Here is a 17,490-nt window from a genome sequence, read left to right on the forward strand (position 1 = left end):
CCCTCCTTTCCACAGAGCCCTCAATTTTTCTGCTATCCATGTGCCTATCTGCAGTAGGAGTTTCTTAAATGCTCTAATGCATCTTCTGGTAAGATGGCAATGCACTTGGATTTTGCAGCCACTCCAGGTTCAATAAAAGGTATTTTTGTTCATCTTGTTTGTCTCTTTTATGCTTGGAAGTCACTGCTGGATATTAAAACCGTTGAGTACTGCGGGACTATTCTATCAGTGGGTTGCTCGATAGTGATGGAGCTGGACTCGTTGCGTAGCATTCTTGAGTGATTGCCCTGGACATTTTTATTGTAATCACTAGAACATGTTGCATGTAATGTAGAAAGCTGAAAGCCCCATTCGCTGGTTCATTGGTGAGACTGACGGGAGCTGCATAGCCTTGGTTGCGGCGTGGACCAGGTCCTCGTGCCTCGGGAACGTCTGTTGAGGTTACCGAGAAAGGAGCTGCTGGAGCTGACTGTGTGCTGCTGACTTTGTATTGGGTTGGAGGCTTGTCCCTCCCAATGGTGCTGCTCTCCAGTATTTGCTCGGTGCTTTCTCCAGTATATGCTCAGTGCTGCTCTCCAGTATTCGCTCAGTGCTGCTCTCCAGTATTCGCTTGGTGCTGCTCTCCAGTGTTCGCTCAGTGCTGCTCTCCAGTATTCGCTCGGTGCTGCTCTCCAGTGTTCGCTCAGTGCTGCTCTCCAGTATATGCTCAGTGCTGCTCTCCAGTATTCACTCAGTGCTGCTCTCCAGTATTCGCTCAGTGCTGCTCTCCAGTGTTCGCTCAGTGCTGCTCTCCAGTATTCGCTCGGTGCTGCTCTCCAGTATTCGCTTGGTGCTGCTCTCCAGTGTTCGCTCAGTGCTGCTCTCCAGTATTCGCTTGGTGCTGCTCTCCAGTATTCGCTTGGTGCTGCTCTCCAGTGTTCGCTCAGTGCTGCTCTCCAGTGCACTTTCAGTGTTGCCTCTCATTTTCTGTTGGAGCTGCTCTCCAGTTTTTGCTCGGTGGAAGACTAGCTTGATCAGGACAATTCAGGGACTTGGGCTGTAATTTTTTTCTCTTTGTGACTGTACATTTTTTTCAAATTCCAACCATATGTGCTAGTTGTGCTATGTTCAGTGTGCTGTGTGCAATTGATAATGTGTTTAATTCCTTGTCCTGGAGAAATACTGTTTTGTTTGGCTATTTTCAGGTATGGTTGAATGATAATTAAACTGGAAACTTGAACTGGATCGCCACTCATGACAGAGTGTTCCATGCACCCACCACACTCTGGGTTAAACATTTCCCTCTGACATCCCCCAAATACTTCCCTCCAATTGCCTTAAAATTTTGCTCCCTTGCATCAACCATTTTTACCCTGTGAAGGAGTCTTTGACTATTGATTCTGACAGGCTGCATCACTGTCTGGTATGCAGTGGGGTGGGGGATGAGAGGCAACACTGGAAGTGCACTGGACAGCAGCACTGAGCAAACACTGGAGAGCAGCACTGAGCGAATACTGGAGAAAATTTTACACTTTTACAGAAAGTTGTAAAACTAATCAGCTCCATCTTGGGTACTAGCCTCCATAGTGTCCAAGACATCTTCAAGGAGCAGTGCCTCAGAAAGGCAACGTCCATTATTAAGGACCTCCAGCACCCAGTACATGTCCTCTTCTCATTGTTACCGTCAGGATGGAGGTACAGAAGCCTGAAGGCACATGCTGAGTGATTCAGGAACAACTTCTTCCCCTCTGCTATGCAATTCTTAAATGGACATTGAATCCATGAACACTACCTCACTTTTTAAAAGCATATATAATTTCCGTTTTTGCACTACTTTAAATCTATTCAATATACATGTACTGTAATTTATTTATTTATTTATTTATTCGATGTTATCCTGGCTGTTGTTAACAGATTTAATGACACATGCTGGTGATAATAAATCGGATTCTGATTCATTCATTCTATACCTCTTATCATGTCATACCCATCTATCAAGTCGTCTCTCATTCTTCTTCACTCTGAAGAAAAAATCCTGGGCTTGCTCAGCGTATCTTCATAGTATTGCCTTCACCAATGAACTTGTTCAAGTTAGTAACCGAGATAAATTACTATAAGATAAATAAAACCATGAGTTAGTGTTCATGGGTCATTGTCCATTCAGAAATCTGATAGCAGAGAGGAAGAAGCTGTTCCTGAAACATCGAATGTGTGGTTTCAAGCTCCTCTACCTCTTCCTTGATGGAAGCAATGAGAAGAGGGCATGTTCTGGATGATGGGGGTCCTTAATGATTGATGCCACTTTCTTGAAGCAAGAAGGTGTCCTGGATGCTGGGGAGGCTAGCGCCCATGATGGAGCTGGCTGAGTTTACAACCCTGTAGCTTTTTCTGATCCTCTGCAGTGTCCCCTCCATACCGCATGGTGATGCAGCCAGTCAGAATGATCTCTACATGTGGAAATTTGTGAGAGTCTTTGATAACAACGAAGTCTCCTCAAACTCTGGATTAACTATAGCCATTTTTATACCTTATTAGTAGTTGCATCAATATATTGGGCCCAGAGTGGATAGTCAGAGATGTTAACACCCAGGAACTGAAAATGCTTATGCTTTCCACTACTAATCCCTTGATGAAGATGGCTGTGTGTTCCCTCAACTTCCCTTTCCTGAAGTCCACAACCAATCCTTGGTCTTACTAATGTTGAAATCAAGGTTGTTGTTGCACCACCACTCAACCATCTCGTCTGTCTTACTCTTGTACTCATCCTTGTCGTGATCTGAAATTCTGCCAACAATAGTTGTGTTGTCAGCAATGTTACAGATGGCATGTCAGCCATAGGTGTAGACAGAGTAGAGCAGTTGGCTAAGCACACATCCTTGAGGTGCACCTGTATTGAATGCCATTGACATGGAGATGTTATTTACAATTTGCACATACTATGATCTCATGGTGAGGAAGTCAAGGATCCAGTTGCAAAGGGAGGTACAGAGACCCAGTTTTGGAAGCTTGTTGATGAGAACAGAGGGTATGAATGCTGAGTTGAATGCTGAGCTGTAATCAATAAACAACAGCCTAATGTAGATGTTCTTACTGTCCAGGTAATGCAAGATCAAATGGAGAACCAATGAGATTGCATCTGCTCTCGACCTATTGAGACAATAGGCAAATTGCAGTGGGTTAAGGACCTTGATAAGGCAAGAGTTGATTCTGGCCATGACCAACCTCTCAAAGCACTGTAGATGTGAGTGCCACAGGAGGATAGTCATTGAGGCAGTTTACCCTGCTCTTCTTGAGCACTGGTTTGACTGTCACCTCTCTGAAGCAGTTGGGAACTTCCAGTTGCAACAGTGAGAAACTGAAGGTGTCCTTGAACACTCCCGCCAGTTCATTGGCACATGTTTTCAATGCCTTTCCAGGTACACCTTCAGGGCCCGACGCCTTGTGAGTATTCACCCTCTTGAAAGATGTTCTGATGTTGGCCTCCGAGACAGAGATCATAGGGTCACCAGATGCTGCAGGGATTCACATAGATGTAGTTTTATTTGCCCTTTAAAAGTGTGTATGAGAGGTTTTGAGCTCATCACGGAGTGAAGCATCACAGTCATTCATGATGCCTTGCTGGAAGCGATGACCTGCAAACCCTGCCAGAGCTGACATGCATCCGACACCATCTCTAAATTCAACCGGAATTGTTTCTTTGCTCTCAGAATAGCCTTCTGTCGATTATACCTGGACTTCATGTATGCTTCTGGATGACTGGTTTTGAATTCCGCAGAGCTAGCCCTCAGCAGACTACAAATCTGCTGGTTCATCCATGCCTTTTGGTTTGGGTATGTCTGGTATATTCTCATAGGCAAGCACTCATCCACACAGGTTTTAATTAAGTCAGACAAGAAGATGAATCCGTGAATACCGTCCATCCCACCAGCTCGAAGCAGTCCTGTTAGCACTTTGCTGCCTCCCTTGACAACACCACTGCTGCTATAGATTTTGGTCTATACCTATATGTCTATCTTCTGATTACAGTGCTCAGCTCTTCCAGTCCCTGCCTGAGGTGGAATGTATACTGCTGCCAGGATGATGGTAGAAAGCTCGCTTGGCAGATAAAATAGATGTCACTTGATCATTAGATTTTCCAAGTCGGGTGAGCAGAACTGAGATAGAACTGCCATGGCTACTTCAGCATGCAATTCAATTCAATTTAAGTTTAATTGTCATTCAATAGTACATGAATACAGCCAAACAAAACTGTGTTACTCTGTGATCAAGCTGCGAAACACGTTACCAACGGTCACACACTGCACACAACACACACAAGGTAGCAAGCAGAAATGCTATCACAATTAGGCAATTAAAAAGTCCAGAACTCGCACCATCGATCTACGGTGGACCACAATAGAACTTGTCTTCTGCTGAGAGAACACTCGGGGTGGCAGCACTGACTCCAGCCCTGATACTGTGCCACACTGCCCCCCGGAGTCTCGGACGCCTCTCTCCCGGTGGCTGTTAACAGGTGACACCACAGCTTGAGGCCTAGTCCTTGCTAAGACCAAGACCACGCAGCTCCACCACCATCTGCCCCCTACTCTCAGACAACAAATCAGTGAATAGAACTTGTAGATTAGCAATGTACAAAAGGGTCTTGCAATCACTAGTAAAGCAATTACAGGTGGCCCCCACTTTTCGAACGTTTGATTTACAACAACTTGCTGTTATGAAAGACTTACATTAGTACCTGTTTTCGCTAATCAAAGAGGATTTTCGCTTTTACCAAAAAATAGATGCCCACTTTATACGTGTGTTTACCCCAAGAAAGACTACAATGACCGTAAAGCCTTGTGCAGGCAGTTGATTGTGCATACGTATATGTGCGGATTTTTTTCCTCCAAATCGATTTTGGTTCACTGCCTTCCTGACTTTGATAAGTGAAACTACATCGTACCTACAATATTTCTACTTCATATAGGGTGTAAATTTATTATATCATTCCTGCTTTTACTATATGTTAGTGTTATTTTAGGTTTTATGTGTTATTTGCTTTGATTTGGTAGGTTATTTTTTGGGTCTGGGAACGCTCAAAAGTTTGTCCCATATAAATTAATGGTAATTGCTTCTTCGCTTTAGGACATTTCGGATTACAAACAGTTTCACTGGGGCGCTCTACCTTTGGATTGCGGGGGAAACCTGTAACACAGTCTCTTGCCATGAGACTGTAAGCCTCCATTGACTCAGGCAGCTGCACGTTGTCTAGTTCCCTCATGACAGACCTGCAGTGCTTCAAGTTCCTAATGTATAGCAGGATTTCGCAATCATTAAAAATACATTTAAATTGGACAGTGGCACCTGGGCATCATTATTTTACAGGATGTCATGTGGAGGAACCATATCTTCATTAACAAAAGGGCTCGGCAGAAGATGTACTTCTTGTGGCTGTTGGTAGTTGTTTCTTCCACAGAACGTGCTGTGCCATTCTACACTGCCATCACAGAGAGCATCCTCACATCGGCCATCACTGTCTGGTTTGGTGCAACATCCTCTCGCAATATACCAAATCTAGAGTGAACCATCAGGTCAGCAGAAAATATCTGCATCACAGCAGGACTTGGATGTGTCCAGGACAAAGAAGCAGGCAGGAAAATTCCTTGTGGACACTACCCACCTTGTAAACTGCCTTCTCCAAAAGCTCCTACTGGAAAGCACTATATGACTTTTAAAATTATAACTTCACCCCATTTTAGAAGTTTCCTTCCTCAGGTAGTTAATCTATCAATCAGTCCCCTCAATCTATTATCCCAGTTACTGTACTGTAAACACATTACACTACTTTTTATAATGCTGGTTAGGCCATAATACCATAAAGCCATAAAGTATCTGTGCAGAATTAGTCCATGTGGCCCATCGAGTCTGCTGCACCATTTCATCATGGCTGATCCGTTTTCCTGCTCAACCCCATTCTCCTCCCCAATTGTACTTTGTAAATACATGCTGATCATTATGTACTTTTGCAAATTTATTCCATATCCATACATTAACCTCTAACTTTATTACTTAGTATAATTGTTTATACTTTATAATTGTTGAATGTTGTTTTTTGACACATGTCCAGCCCTGACCTGCACACCACAGCATATTCCTAATGCATGTAAATGCAAATGCCGAATGTATTTTGTGGCTATCTGGAGTAAACAAATATCACAGTTGTATTGTACATGCATACCTTGCCAATAAAATGAACCTTTGAACCTTTGATAAAGTTGATCCTTGATAATCCTGCCCAAACTAAACCCCACGCCTATGGAAATGCTAGTTCAAGTTCTAGTTCAGATTTACTATCATCTGACAGTACATACATACAACCAGACTAAACATCAGCATCTATATTAGTAAGTAATGTGCTCAGTCAATGCACCTTACAATTGGTAGAGCTGCTGCCTCAGTTCCATCAGCTTTGGTTGACCCTGATCTCCAAAGCTGTTCATGTGAAGTTTGCATGTCGTCCTTGTGACTGCATGAGGTTTCTCAGGATGAACAAACAGTAGGTACAAGAACAGTCCATTTGTCTGTGATGGTCACGATGTTAAATGAGACTTTCCTCCCTCAGATTCAGACTTCTTTATTTATCACAAGCACATTGAAGCGTACGGTAAAATGGGTCATTTGCGTTAGCAGTCAATACAGCTGGGATGTGCTGGGGGCAGCCTGCAAGTGTCGCCACACCAACACAGCATGCCCACTACGCTTGGCAGAACCACACAAACAACAACAGCTACAGTGCTTTGTACAGCAGTGTCGTCTACTTTGGAAGGAAAAATGAAAGAGCAGATTATTATGTAAATGGTAAAAAATTGCAGCATGCTGTTGTGCAGAGGGACTTGGGAGTGCTTGTGCATGAATCGCAAAAGGTTGGTTTGCAGGTGCAGCAGACTATCAAGAAGGCAAATGGAACGTTGGCCCACATTGCTAGAGGGATTGAACTTGAGACAGGGAGGTTATGTTGCAACCCTACAGGGTACTGGTGTACTGCGTGCAGTTCTGGTCTCCTTGAAGAATGATATACTGGCTTTGGAGGCAGTGCAGAAGAGGTTCACCAGGAGATGGTGGTATTAGATTATGAGGAGAGATTGTGTCGCCTGGGACTATACTCACTGGAATTCAAAAGAATGAGAGCAGATCTTACAGAAACATAAAATTATGAAAGGGATAGAAAAGATAGAGGCAGGAAAGTTGTTTCCACTGGTAGGTGAGACTAGAACTAGGAGACTAAGCCTCAAGATTCGGGGGAGAAGAGTTTGGATTGAGGTGAGGAGGAACTGCTTTGCCCAGAGAGTGGTGAATCTGTGGAATTCTCTGCCCAATGAAACAGTACAGTAAATATATTTAAGACAAGGTTGAATAGATTTTTGCATAGGAGGAAAAAGGCAGGTAGGTGGAGACGAGTCCATGGCCAGATCAGCCATGGTCTTGTTGAATGATGGAGTAGGCTCAACAGGCCAGATGGCCTACTCCTGCTCCTATTTCTTATGTTCTTACAACAGCAAAACAAAACAACCACAGCAAAACAAGTTCCATTTCAACCCACTCAGGTACACATACAGACCTCCCACCCCACCCCTGGGAGAGCTTCACTCTCACCACCAGTCCACGACCCCAAACTCACAGACATCTGGCTACCAACCACCAGTTGATATGAACACAAAATTTCAACAGTCCATTTCTCTTCACAGAAGTTGCCTGACCCACGGAGTTCCTCCAGCATCTGCCATCTCTTGGGTCTCCATTTTGTGCGCGTTTATCTCTGTCAAGATGCTGTGGCTAACAGGAGGTTTGACAAAATAAATTCTTGTATTTTCAGTGAGAACTACCTATTCCGCTGGGCAAGCACGGGTTTACCAAAGGAAATCGAGATGCTCAATAATTTGAAGGTGGTGTTCACGGTGAGTACCAAGCAAAATTCTCCTGCAATTTAAGGCCACAGAAAGAGGCCTTTTCACTTAATTTACCTCAGCCAGTTTTATACCCAACAGCCCCCCCAGCCATCTTTTGAGATCTCAGATAATCAACGTAGTGGCAATTGATAGCATGGAGAGCCAGAGACTTCTTTTAAGGGGCAGTAGTGGCTAATGCCAGAGGGCAGATGAGTGGAGGAAAGCTTAGGGGAAATGTCAGAGCTAGGTTTTGTACGCAGAGATTGGCATGTGTCCACAATGCTCTGTCGGGTGGTGGTTGATACAGATAAGTTGGTGGTACTTAAGAGATTCCTGGATAAGCATATGGATGAAAAAGCTGGATAGCTTTGTGGGATGGAAAGCTTAGATTGATCTTAGAGTAGGCTAAAAGTTTGTCAAAACATCATAGACTGAAGGTCCCGTACCATGCAGTTCTGTTCTATATTCTGTGCTCTTTGTTACTACTGGGCAGGATTTCCTTCTCTGTTAGTGATTCTAAACACTCCGTATATAGAAATTGTATTCTGAACCAAATGTGCTGATGATAAGAGCATGTTTTGCACCCCCTGTGACAATGGTTGACTAATACACCCCACTTATGAAGCCCTCTCAACCACACTCCATGCTGACTCTCAGACATGCTGTGTTTGGACAGCAAGCTGTTTGGGGCAAGTAGGTCAGAATGACTTTCATCTTCGATATCCCTCCTACACAACCACGGTATGGTTTTAGATTATCGATAAGATTCTCCTTTGTTCTTGTAAAAAGAGCTTGCTTGTAACAGTGCAGCTCAGAAACAAGCCCTTCAGCCCACATTGTCTGCTGAGAATGATTCCAAATTAAAGTAACCCCTGTTGCCTACAGTTGGTTCATATCTCTCTGTTCCTGCATATTCATGCCTGAAAGTTGAATGTCCACTGTCATACCTGCTTCCACCATCACTGCCACTGGCAGCCCATTCCAGGCACCACACTGAGCAGACAATAAACTTTTCCTCTCTCAGCTCAAAGCTATCCTGTCTATTGTTCAACATTTCTTCCTTGTCAAAGTTCTAAGTAAATTTATTATCAAAGTACATATATGTCACTATATACAACCCTGAGATTTATTTTCTTGTGGGTATGCTCAATAAATCTATAGCATAATAACCAGAATCAATGAAAGACCGCCAACTTGGGCATTCAACAAGAGTGCAGAGGACAACAAACTGTGCAAGTATAGAAAGAACAATATTAAATAAATAAGCAATAAATATCGAGAACATGAGATATAGAGTCCGTTGTTTGTGGGAATATTTCAGTGAAGTTATCCCCTCTGGTTCAAGAGCCTGATGGTTGAGGGGTAATAACTATTCCTGAACCTGGTGGTGTGAGTCCGGAGGCTCCTGTACCTTCTTCCTGATGGCAGCAGTGAGAAGGGAACCTGTCCTCAGTGGTGGGGGGGGGGGGTTCCCTGATAATGGATACTGTGATTCTAAGACAGAGTTTCTTGTAGATGGGGGGGGGGGTGGTTTTACCCGTGATGGACTGAGCTGTTTCCAGTATCTTTCGTGGAATTTCCCATCTTGGATTTGAGTTTAAAATTGTTCATTTATCTTGTAACTTTATCTTTCTTATGCTTGCTTATATTTTTAAATAATGATCTGCACACTTGTATTTGTTTAGTGAATTTTCCAGTAGCAGTAGTAGTTTTTGCTTACTTATTTATAATTGTTCTTTTTTCTTTTTTTATTTGTATGTTTTATTGTCCTTTGCACAATGGTTGTTTGTCCATCTTATTCTGCATGGTTTTTCATTGATTCTATTGTGTTTTTTTGAGCTTACCGTGAATGTCCGCATTAAAACGCGTCTCTGAGTAGCATATGGTGACTTGTGCACTAAGCACTTTGATAATAAACTTACTTTGACCTTTAAACTTTGAAAATAACCATAACTTTGTTGTTCTTTCTCTTTCCCTTTGTTCATTCTCTGCTCCGTGCGCTTGTAACACTCAATAAACAGCTGTAAGTAACAGGTTTTATGATTCGTTTTTTTTAAACTTCTGAACCTCTGGATCGCATCATCACCAGGATCCAACATCAGGACAGAGATTTTGACTATATAACCCATCAATGTCTCCAATAATTTGATCTCCCCTCAGGTTAGGTGTCCCCTCAGCCTCATTACTCACTCTTGGTCTTTCTGTTTTAGGATTTAGGAAACAAAGACTTAAATCGGGAGAGGATTTACTTAGTGTGCCAGATTGTACGGGTGGGTCGAATGGACCTGAAGGAAACAAATGCAAAGAAAATGACCCAGGGATTGAGGAGACCATTTGGAGTGTCAGGTAAGGAATAATTGGATGTCTTGGAGTTTTTTGAAAGGTTACAGTAAATATACACAGAGCAAGGCGGACTCTCAGCTTGTGCAACTTCTTGTTTCTTGGATCCTGGGCAAGGTTTGATCAGCACAGATTGTGGACTGGACGTGTTTTTAGCACACTCTGCAGTTTATGCTATGTGTGTTTCCAGTTACTCCTTCGTTATTGCTATTTTGCGCAGTTTTGATCAGGGCACTTCAACCCGGGCTGGCACTGTGGCCTGCAGTCAACAAACAACACAGCACTAAGTTGAGATAAAAATTCCTAGACTGCTTCAAGGATTTGGCAGTTTGATGTTTAATATTCTATATGTTATTCCCTCATTTTTTTTGCTGTTTGCCTGATTTGTTCATTTTTTTGCAGCTGGATGTTAGATTTTTTTTCTGAATAGATTGGGTTTTTTTTTAATAACTTTGGATTCTGTCTGGCCAGCTTTTCATCTGATTGTAATCCTATTATTCTATCTGCCAAAGTCTGACATTAATATCAGAAAGTTTCCTCACTCGGCTCAAAGTTGTCCCTGCGCTTCAAGAATTCTTATTTCTTTGAAAATAATGGAAAAATATTTGCAATCAAATGATCAGATAGCAAGGCCTTATTTTCTCAGTGCATTGAAAATTGATTTAAAGAAAGAAAGATTAGCTTTCTTAGTCACACGTGCATTAAAAAAAAATACAGTGACTGCATGGGCTTCCTACGGGTGCTCATGTTTCCATGCACAGTCCAAAGATGCACTGGTTGGCAAGTTGACCCAAGATGAGGCTCAGATTAAGTCAAAGGGTTCTGAGCAACATGGCTTGAAGGGCCAAAAGGTCCTGTTCCATGTTGTATCTTGATCAATCAGTCATTAAAAAAATAAAACCTTCAGTGAATTGTAATTGAGAAGTATCGGCAAGAAAAAGGATGTGCTCAGAAATTTAACATTACCTTCTCCCAAGCTGAGGAGATGGAAGATTAATGTGATGGGAGTGCACAAAATGCTGTAAGAGATTGGACAACTGTAGAAATAAAAATGTTACAGCAGTGGGTGATTTTAACTGTCCTGGTATTTGTATTGGTTTGATATTGTCACATGCATGAAACACAGTGATGAGCTTGTCTTAGACCATAAGACCATAAAATATAGGAGCAGAATTAGGCCATTTGGCCCATTGAGTCTGCTCCACCATTTCAGCATGGCTGATCCTTTTTCCCTCTCAGTCCCTCTCTACTGCCTTCTCTCCATATCCCTCCATACTCTGACCAATACCATACCTTGCATATTGTTTATAGAACTCAAATCATTACAGAGTGCATTGAGCATTAAGGTCAAATAATAACAATGCAGTATAATTGTTACTGAAAAAGTTCCTGTTATATATACGCGTCTCAGTCTTTTACACATTATTGTATTTCAAAATAGAAGTGATCTCAAATGGGTTAAATTGTAACACAACAGCATAACACTTTATAGCGCCAGTTGTAAAATCAGGGTTCTATTTCCATCATTTGCATTTCTCCCTGTGACCTTGAGGACTTCCTCCAGCATTCCCATAAGACGTACAAAGATTAAGGTTATTGAGCTGTCGGAATGTTAGAGGTGTGTTGATACTTATGGGCTGCCCCCAGCACTTCCTCAGGCAGTGTTGGTCATTGACACAAACGACACATTTCACTGTACGTTTCAATGTACGTGTGACAAATAAAGCTAATCTTTCTTTCTATAAATCAATTTTCAATACACAACACTGAGAAAATAAGACCTGTGATCTGATCATTTAATTGCAAGTGTTTTTCCATTATTTTCAATGAAGTAAGAATTCTAGAAATACCAGGACAACTTTGAGCTGAGTGGGAAAAAAAAAATCTGATATTAAAGTCTGACTTTGGCAGATGGAATAATAGGATTACAATCAGATGAAAAGCTGGCCAGATGGAATCCAGTCAAGATTATTAAAAAAACATAATGGGTGAATTTACTTATTGATTGTAATCTTCCAACGTTGGCTGGAGTTTCACCTGGCACTTGGAGAATGAAAATCAGCAAACCTTTCACTTTATAAAGCAGAGCAGGTCTCACCAAATAACTGTAGTCTATGAGTTCAATTGAGTGGCAGGGTGGGGATACAGCTCTACCAAAGGAGGTCTGAGAAGCTCCTTCCCTCACCCTTTGACAAGGTCTAGCCCCCCCCCCCCACCCCTGATCACGGTCACTTGAAGCCATGGTGGATTGTCGTATGACCAGCTGGTGCATATCACATGTCCTGGTTATGTGACCACTGATGCCAGGAAGACAGTCTCTGAAAGTACTGATAATGGTTGGGGGTCACCTGTCTTGCAAAGTCACTGCCCAGAAGAACGTAATGGCATCCCATTTCTGTAGAAAAATTTGCCAAAATGAATCATGGTCATAGAGGATGATCACCATACAACACGGCACATGATGATGATGTCATACAGCGCGGCACATGATGATGATGATATGAGTTCAGTAACAGTGGTGGGGGGGAAATTGGCCAAATCCATCAAAACGTTTAGACAGGTGAATTCCTGGAAAAGAACACATTGGGAAAGAGTCAACACAAGAGTCTGATAAATGAACTAGGTCTAACTAAGACACAAGAGACTTAAAAACAGCATACCTGTGTCTCCTGTCAGATTTCAGAATAGTCCATGAACATTGTCCTGTTATTCCTTCCTTTCTTTTTGTAATCTATGACAGTTTTATATCTTTACACTGTACTGGATCAGAATCAGGTACATTATCACTGACATGTGTCACAAAATTTGTTGTTTTGTGGAGGCAGGATGGTGCAAGACTAAAAATTACTGTAGGTTACAATAAGAAATTTTATATAATAAAGAAAGAAATGGTGCAAAAAGAGAGCAAAGATAGCAAAGTAGTGTTCATGGGTGCATGGACTATTCAGAAATCTGATGGTGGAGTGGAAGAAGCTGTTCCTAATACCTTAAGTGTGGGTCTTAATGTTCCTGTGCCACCTCCTTCACAGCAATACTGAGAAGAAGGATAGTGAAGGTTCTTAATAGTGGATGCTGCCTTCTTGAGTTTGGAGATTTGAGTGTTGAGCACTGCCCAGTTGAGGAGATCACAAGCCCGAGGAGATGTAGTTCACTCAGGTTTGCTGACTGAGTAGAAAAGGCAGCGACTCACGGTAGTTTGGTGCTTTAAGCAGCACCCGATCAGCGTTCGGGATTAATTGGCAAGAAGAAATTGAAATAAGGCCCCTGTGGAATGTGGAATGGCCATTGTTGGAGTGGACAGTGCTAGAGTGGGGATTTTGAGACTTTAGCTCTTTGAGGCTTCAACGAGGAAGAGGAAGTGAAAGCAACAAGCTGTAGGTAGAGCTTCTCCCCACTCCCCATAGTTGATTGTTCTTCCTTCTTTATATCTGCTCAGTCAGAACAGCAGAGATGCCAGGCAGGATCGTAGGTCCTCTTGCGGAATGTGGGAAGGCAGGGAGCCTTCCAGTGTCCCTGACAACTATACTTGAAAGAAATACATACAGCTGCAGCTTCTAACACTATGTTAAGGAGTTGAAGCTGAAACTGGATGAACTCCAGATCATTCGGTAGGCAGAAGGGGTGATCAATAAGAGTTGCAGGACATAGGAAACTGGGTGACATTCAGGAAGGGGGAAGGGATTAAATAGCCAGCACAGTATAGCCCTGGGGGCATCCCCCTCAACAAAAGGTCATTCCCCCCAACAATAATTTAGGATATTGTTGTGGGGAATGACCGAGCAGAGGGAAGTCACAGCGGTCATGTCTCTGGCACTGAATCTGACTGTGACTCAGAAAGAAAGCAGGGAGAAGAGACGAGCTGTGGTGACAGGGGATTCGTTAAGGGAACAGAAAGGAGGTTCTGTGGATGAGAATGAGATTCCCAGATGGAATGTTCCCTCCAGTTTGCACCTGAACTGGAAGGAGACTAATATCTTAGTGGGAAGGTTTGTTAGTGCCATTGATAGGTGGATAGTTAAATAGATAGATGGATGGATGGATGAAGTTTAAACTAGAGTTGCAGGGGGATGGAAACCAGAGTGTTGGAACAGTTAGTGGAGAGGTTGTGGAGGACAGATGTTGTTAAGACCTCAGGCAAAGTCAGGAATCAAAAGGTTGAGAATAGTACAATAAATGTCTTCAGCTGCCTGTATTCCAATGCAGGAAGTATCATAGGAAAGGCAAATGATCTCAGGGTATGGATCAACACATGGAATTATGATATTGTTGTCATTGTCAGAACCAGGATCAGGTTTATTATCACTGACATGTGATGTGAAATTTGTTAACTTAGCAGCAGCAGTTCAATGCGATACATAATATAAAAAAGATAAATGAAATACATAATAATATATAAGTAAATCAATTACGTATATTGACTAGATAAAAAAAATGTGCAAAGAACAGAAACGCTCTATATTAAATAAAAAAGTGAGGTAGCATCCAAGGGTTCAATGCCCATTTAGGAATCGGATGGCAGAGGGGAAGAAGCTGTTCCTGAATCGCTGAGTGTGTGCCTTCAGGCTTCTGTACCTCCTACCCAATGGTAAAAGGACATGCCCTGGGTGCTGGAGGTTCTTAATAGTGGACGCTGCCTTTCTGAGACACCGTCCCCTGAAGTTGTCCTGGGTACATTGTAGGTTAGTACCCAAGATGGAGCTGACTAGATTTACAACCCTCTGCAGCTTCTTTCAGTCCTGTGCAGTAGTGCCCCCTCCCCATACCAGACAGTGATGCAGCCTGTCGTTAGATCCTCAGAGATCTTGATGCCCAGGAACTTGAAACTGCTCACTCTCCCCACTTTTGATCCCTCAATGAGGATTGGTATGTGTTCCTTCATCTTACCCGTCCTGAAATCCACAATCAGCTCTTTCATCCTACTGGCGTTGAGTGCCAGGTTGTTGCTGTAGCACCATTCCACTAGTTGGCACGTCTCACTCCTGTATGCCCACTCATCACCACCTGAGATTCTGCCAACAATGGTTGTATTGCCGGCAGATTTATAGATGGTATTTGAGCTATACCATGCCACACAGTCATGGGTATATAGAGAGTAGAGTAGTGGGCTAAGAACACACCCCTGAGGTGAACCAGTATTGATCGTCAGCAAGGAGGCTATGTTATCACCAATCCGCACCATTTGTGGTCTTCCGTTTAGGAAATCGAGGATCCAATTGCAGAGGGAGATACAGAGGCCTAGGTTCTGCAACTTTTCAATCAGGATTGTGGCGAATGATGGTGTTAAATGCTGAGCTATAGTCAATGAACAGCATCCAGACATTGGTGTTTGTGTTGTCCAGTTGGTCTAAAGCCGTGTGAGATTACATCTGCCTTTGACCTATTGTGGAGGTAGGCAAATTGAAATGGGTCCAGGTCCTTGCTGAGCAGTTCAGTCTAGTCATAACCAATCTCTCAAAGCATTTCATCACTGTCGATGTGAGTGCTACTGGGCGTAGTCATTAAGGCAACTCACATTATTCTTCTTAGGCACTGGTATAATTGTTGCCTTTCTGAAGCAAGTGGGAACTTCCACCCGTAGCAGTGAGAGGTTGAAAATGTCCTTGAATACTCCCGCTAGATGGTTGGTACAGGTTTTCAGAGTCTCACCAGGTACTCCATCAGGACATTCTGCCCTGCGAGGGTTCACGCTCTTTAAAGACAGTCTAACGTTGGCCCTGAGACAGAGTTCACAGGGTCATCAGGTGCAGCAGGGATCTTCACAGCTGTAGTTGTGTTCTCCCTTTCAAAGTGGGCATAGAAGGCGTTGAGTTCATCTGGCAGTAAAGCATCACAGCCAGAATTCATGCTATTGGGCTTCACTCTGCAGGAAGTAATGTCTTGCAAACCCTGCCAGAGTTGCCGTGCATCCGATGTTGTCTCCAACCTCATTTGAAATTGTTTCTTCTCCCTTGCAGTAGCCCTCCACAAATCATACTTGGTTTTCTGCTACAGGCCTAGGTTACCAGACCAGATCTAGCCTTCAGCAGATGATGTACCTCCTAGTTCATCCGCGGCTTTTGGATTGGGAATGTACAGTAAGTCTTTGTGGGCACACACTCATCCACACAGGTTTTAATGAAGTCAGTAACTACTGCAGCATACTCATCCAGGTTCAAAGATGAATCGCTGAATACAGTCCAATTTAGTTTGCAGGAGGGGCAGGACTAACAGATCAATATTCAGGGGTTCAGTTGTCTTTGATGCAATAGAGTGGGAGGGATTAAATGAGGAGGGGTGATGTAACGGGTCAGGGAGAATGTCATGGCATCAAGACAGACTGGAGAATTCATCTAGTGAGGCATTGTGGGTGGAACTGAGAAATAAGAAAAATATGACCTAGTTTTTGGGACTATATTACAGAAACCCAACAGTCCTAGGGATTTTGGGGAACAAATTTGCAGAGAGATTGCAGACTGTTGCAAGAAACACACAGTTGTTATAGTAGGTGATTTTAACATATCACATATTGAATGGGACTCCTGTATTGTAAAAGAAGTAGGTGGGATAGAGTTTGTCAAATGTGTTCAGGAATGCTTCCTTTATCAATATGTTCATGTCCCAACGAGGCAAAACTTGATCTGCTATTAGGGTATACGATAGGGCAGGTGACAGAAGTTTGTGTAGGGATCCAATGATCACAATGCCATTAGTCTGAAAGTAAATATGCAAATACAAATGCTTGTAGATAGGTCCGGTCCATGGGTTGCAATTCTAAATTAGAGTTCAGCCAGTTCTGCTGGTGTCAGAAAGGATCTGGCAAATGTGGATTAGGACAGGTTGTTTTCTGGCTAAGGTGGCAAAAGTATACTTAGTAAGTGGAAGGTCTTTGAAAATTAAATGATGAGAGCACGAGGCTTGTATGTGCCTGTCACAATAAAAGGTTAAGGTAACAGGTGTGGACAACCTTGCTGGTCAGATATTGAAGCCCTGGTTAAGAAAAAAATAGAGTTGCATAGCAGGTGTAGGCAAGTAGGAACAAATGAGGTGCTTATGGAGTTTCAGAAATGCAAGAGAACACTTAAGAAAGAAATCAGCAATAGCTAAAAGAAGGCATGAGGTTGTCCTAACAGCAAAGGTGAAAGGGAATCCTAAGATTTTCTACAGATGCATAATCACAGGGGACAAAATTGGGCATTTGGAAGATCAGAAGGGTAATCCATGTGTGGAGCCAAAGAGATGGGTGAGATCTTAAATGAATGTTTTGCAT

The 17,490-nt window shown here is 42.8% G+C and overlaps 1 protein-coding gene across 1 annotated transcript in view; it reads left to right on the forward strand.

Moving 5' to 3' along the window:
* Window positions 1-17,490, forward strand: part of LOC132391940 (dedicator of cytokinesis protein 2-like) — a 1,209,929-nt gene that overhangs the window by 203,539 nt on the left and 988,900 nt on the right. Inside the window, exons 9-10 of the mRNA XM_059965744.1 lie at window positions 7,832-7,913; window positions 10,115-10,250. Of these exons, the coding sequence (XP_059821727.1) occupies window positions 7,832-7,913; window positions 10,115-10,250 (218 nt within the window). The remainder of the gene's footprint in view (window positions 1-7,831; window positions 7,914-10,114; window positions 10,251-17,490) is intronic.

The sequence above is a fragment of the Hypanus sabinus genome, chromosome 3 (assembly GCF_030144855.1).
Source record: "Hypanus sabinus isolate sHypSab1 chromosome 3, sHypSab1.hap1, whole genome shotgun sequence".
In the NCBI taxonomy this organism is placed as follows: domain Eukaryota; kingdom Metazoa; phylum Chordata; class Chondrichthyes; order Myliobatiformes; family Dasyatidae; genus Hypanus; species Hypanus sabinus.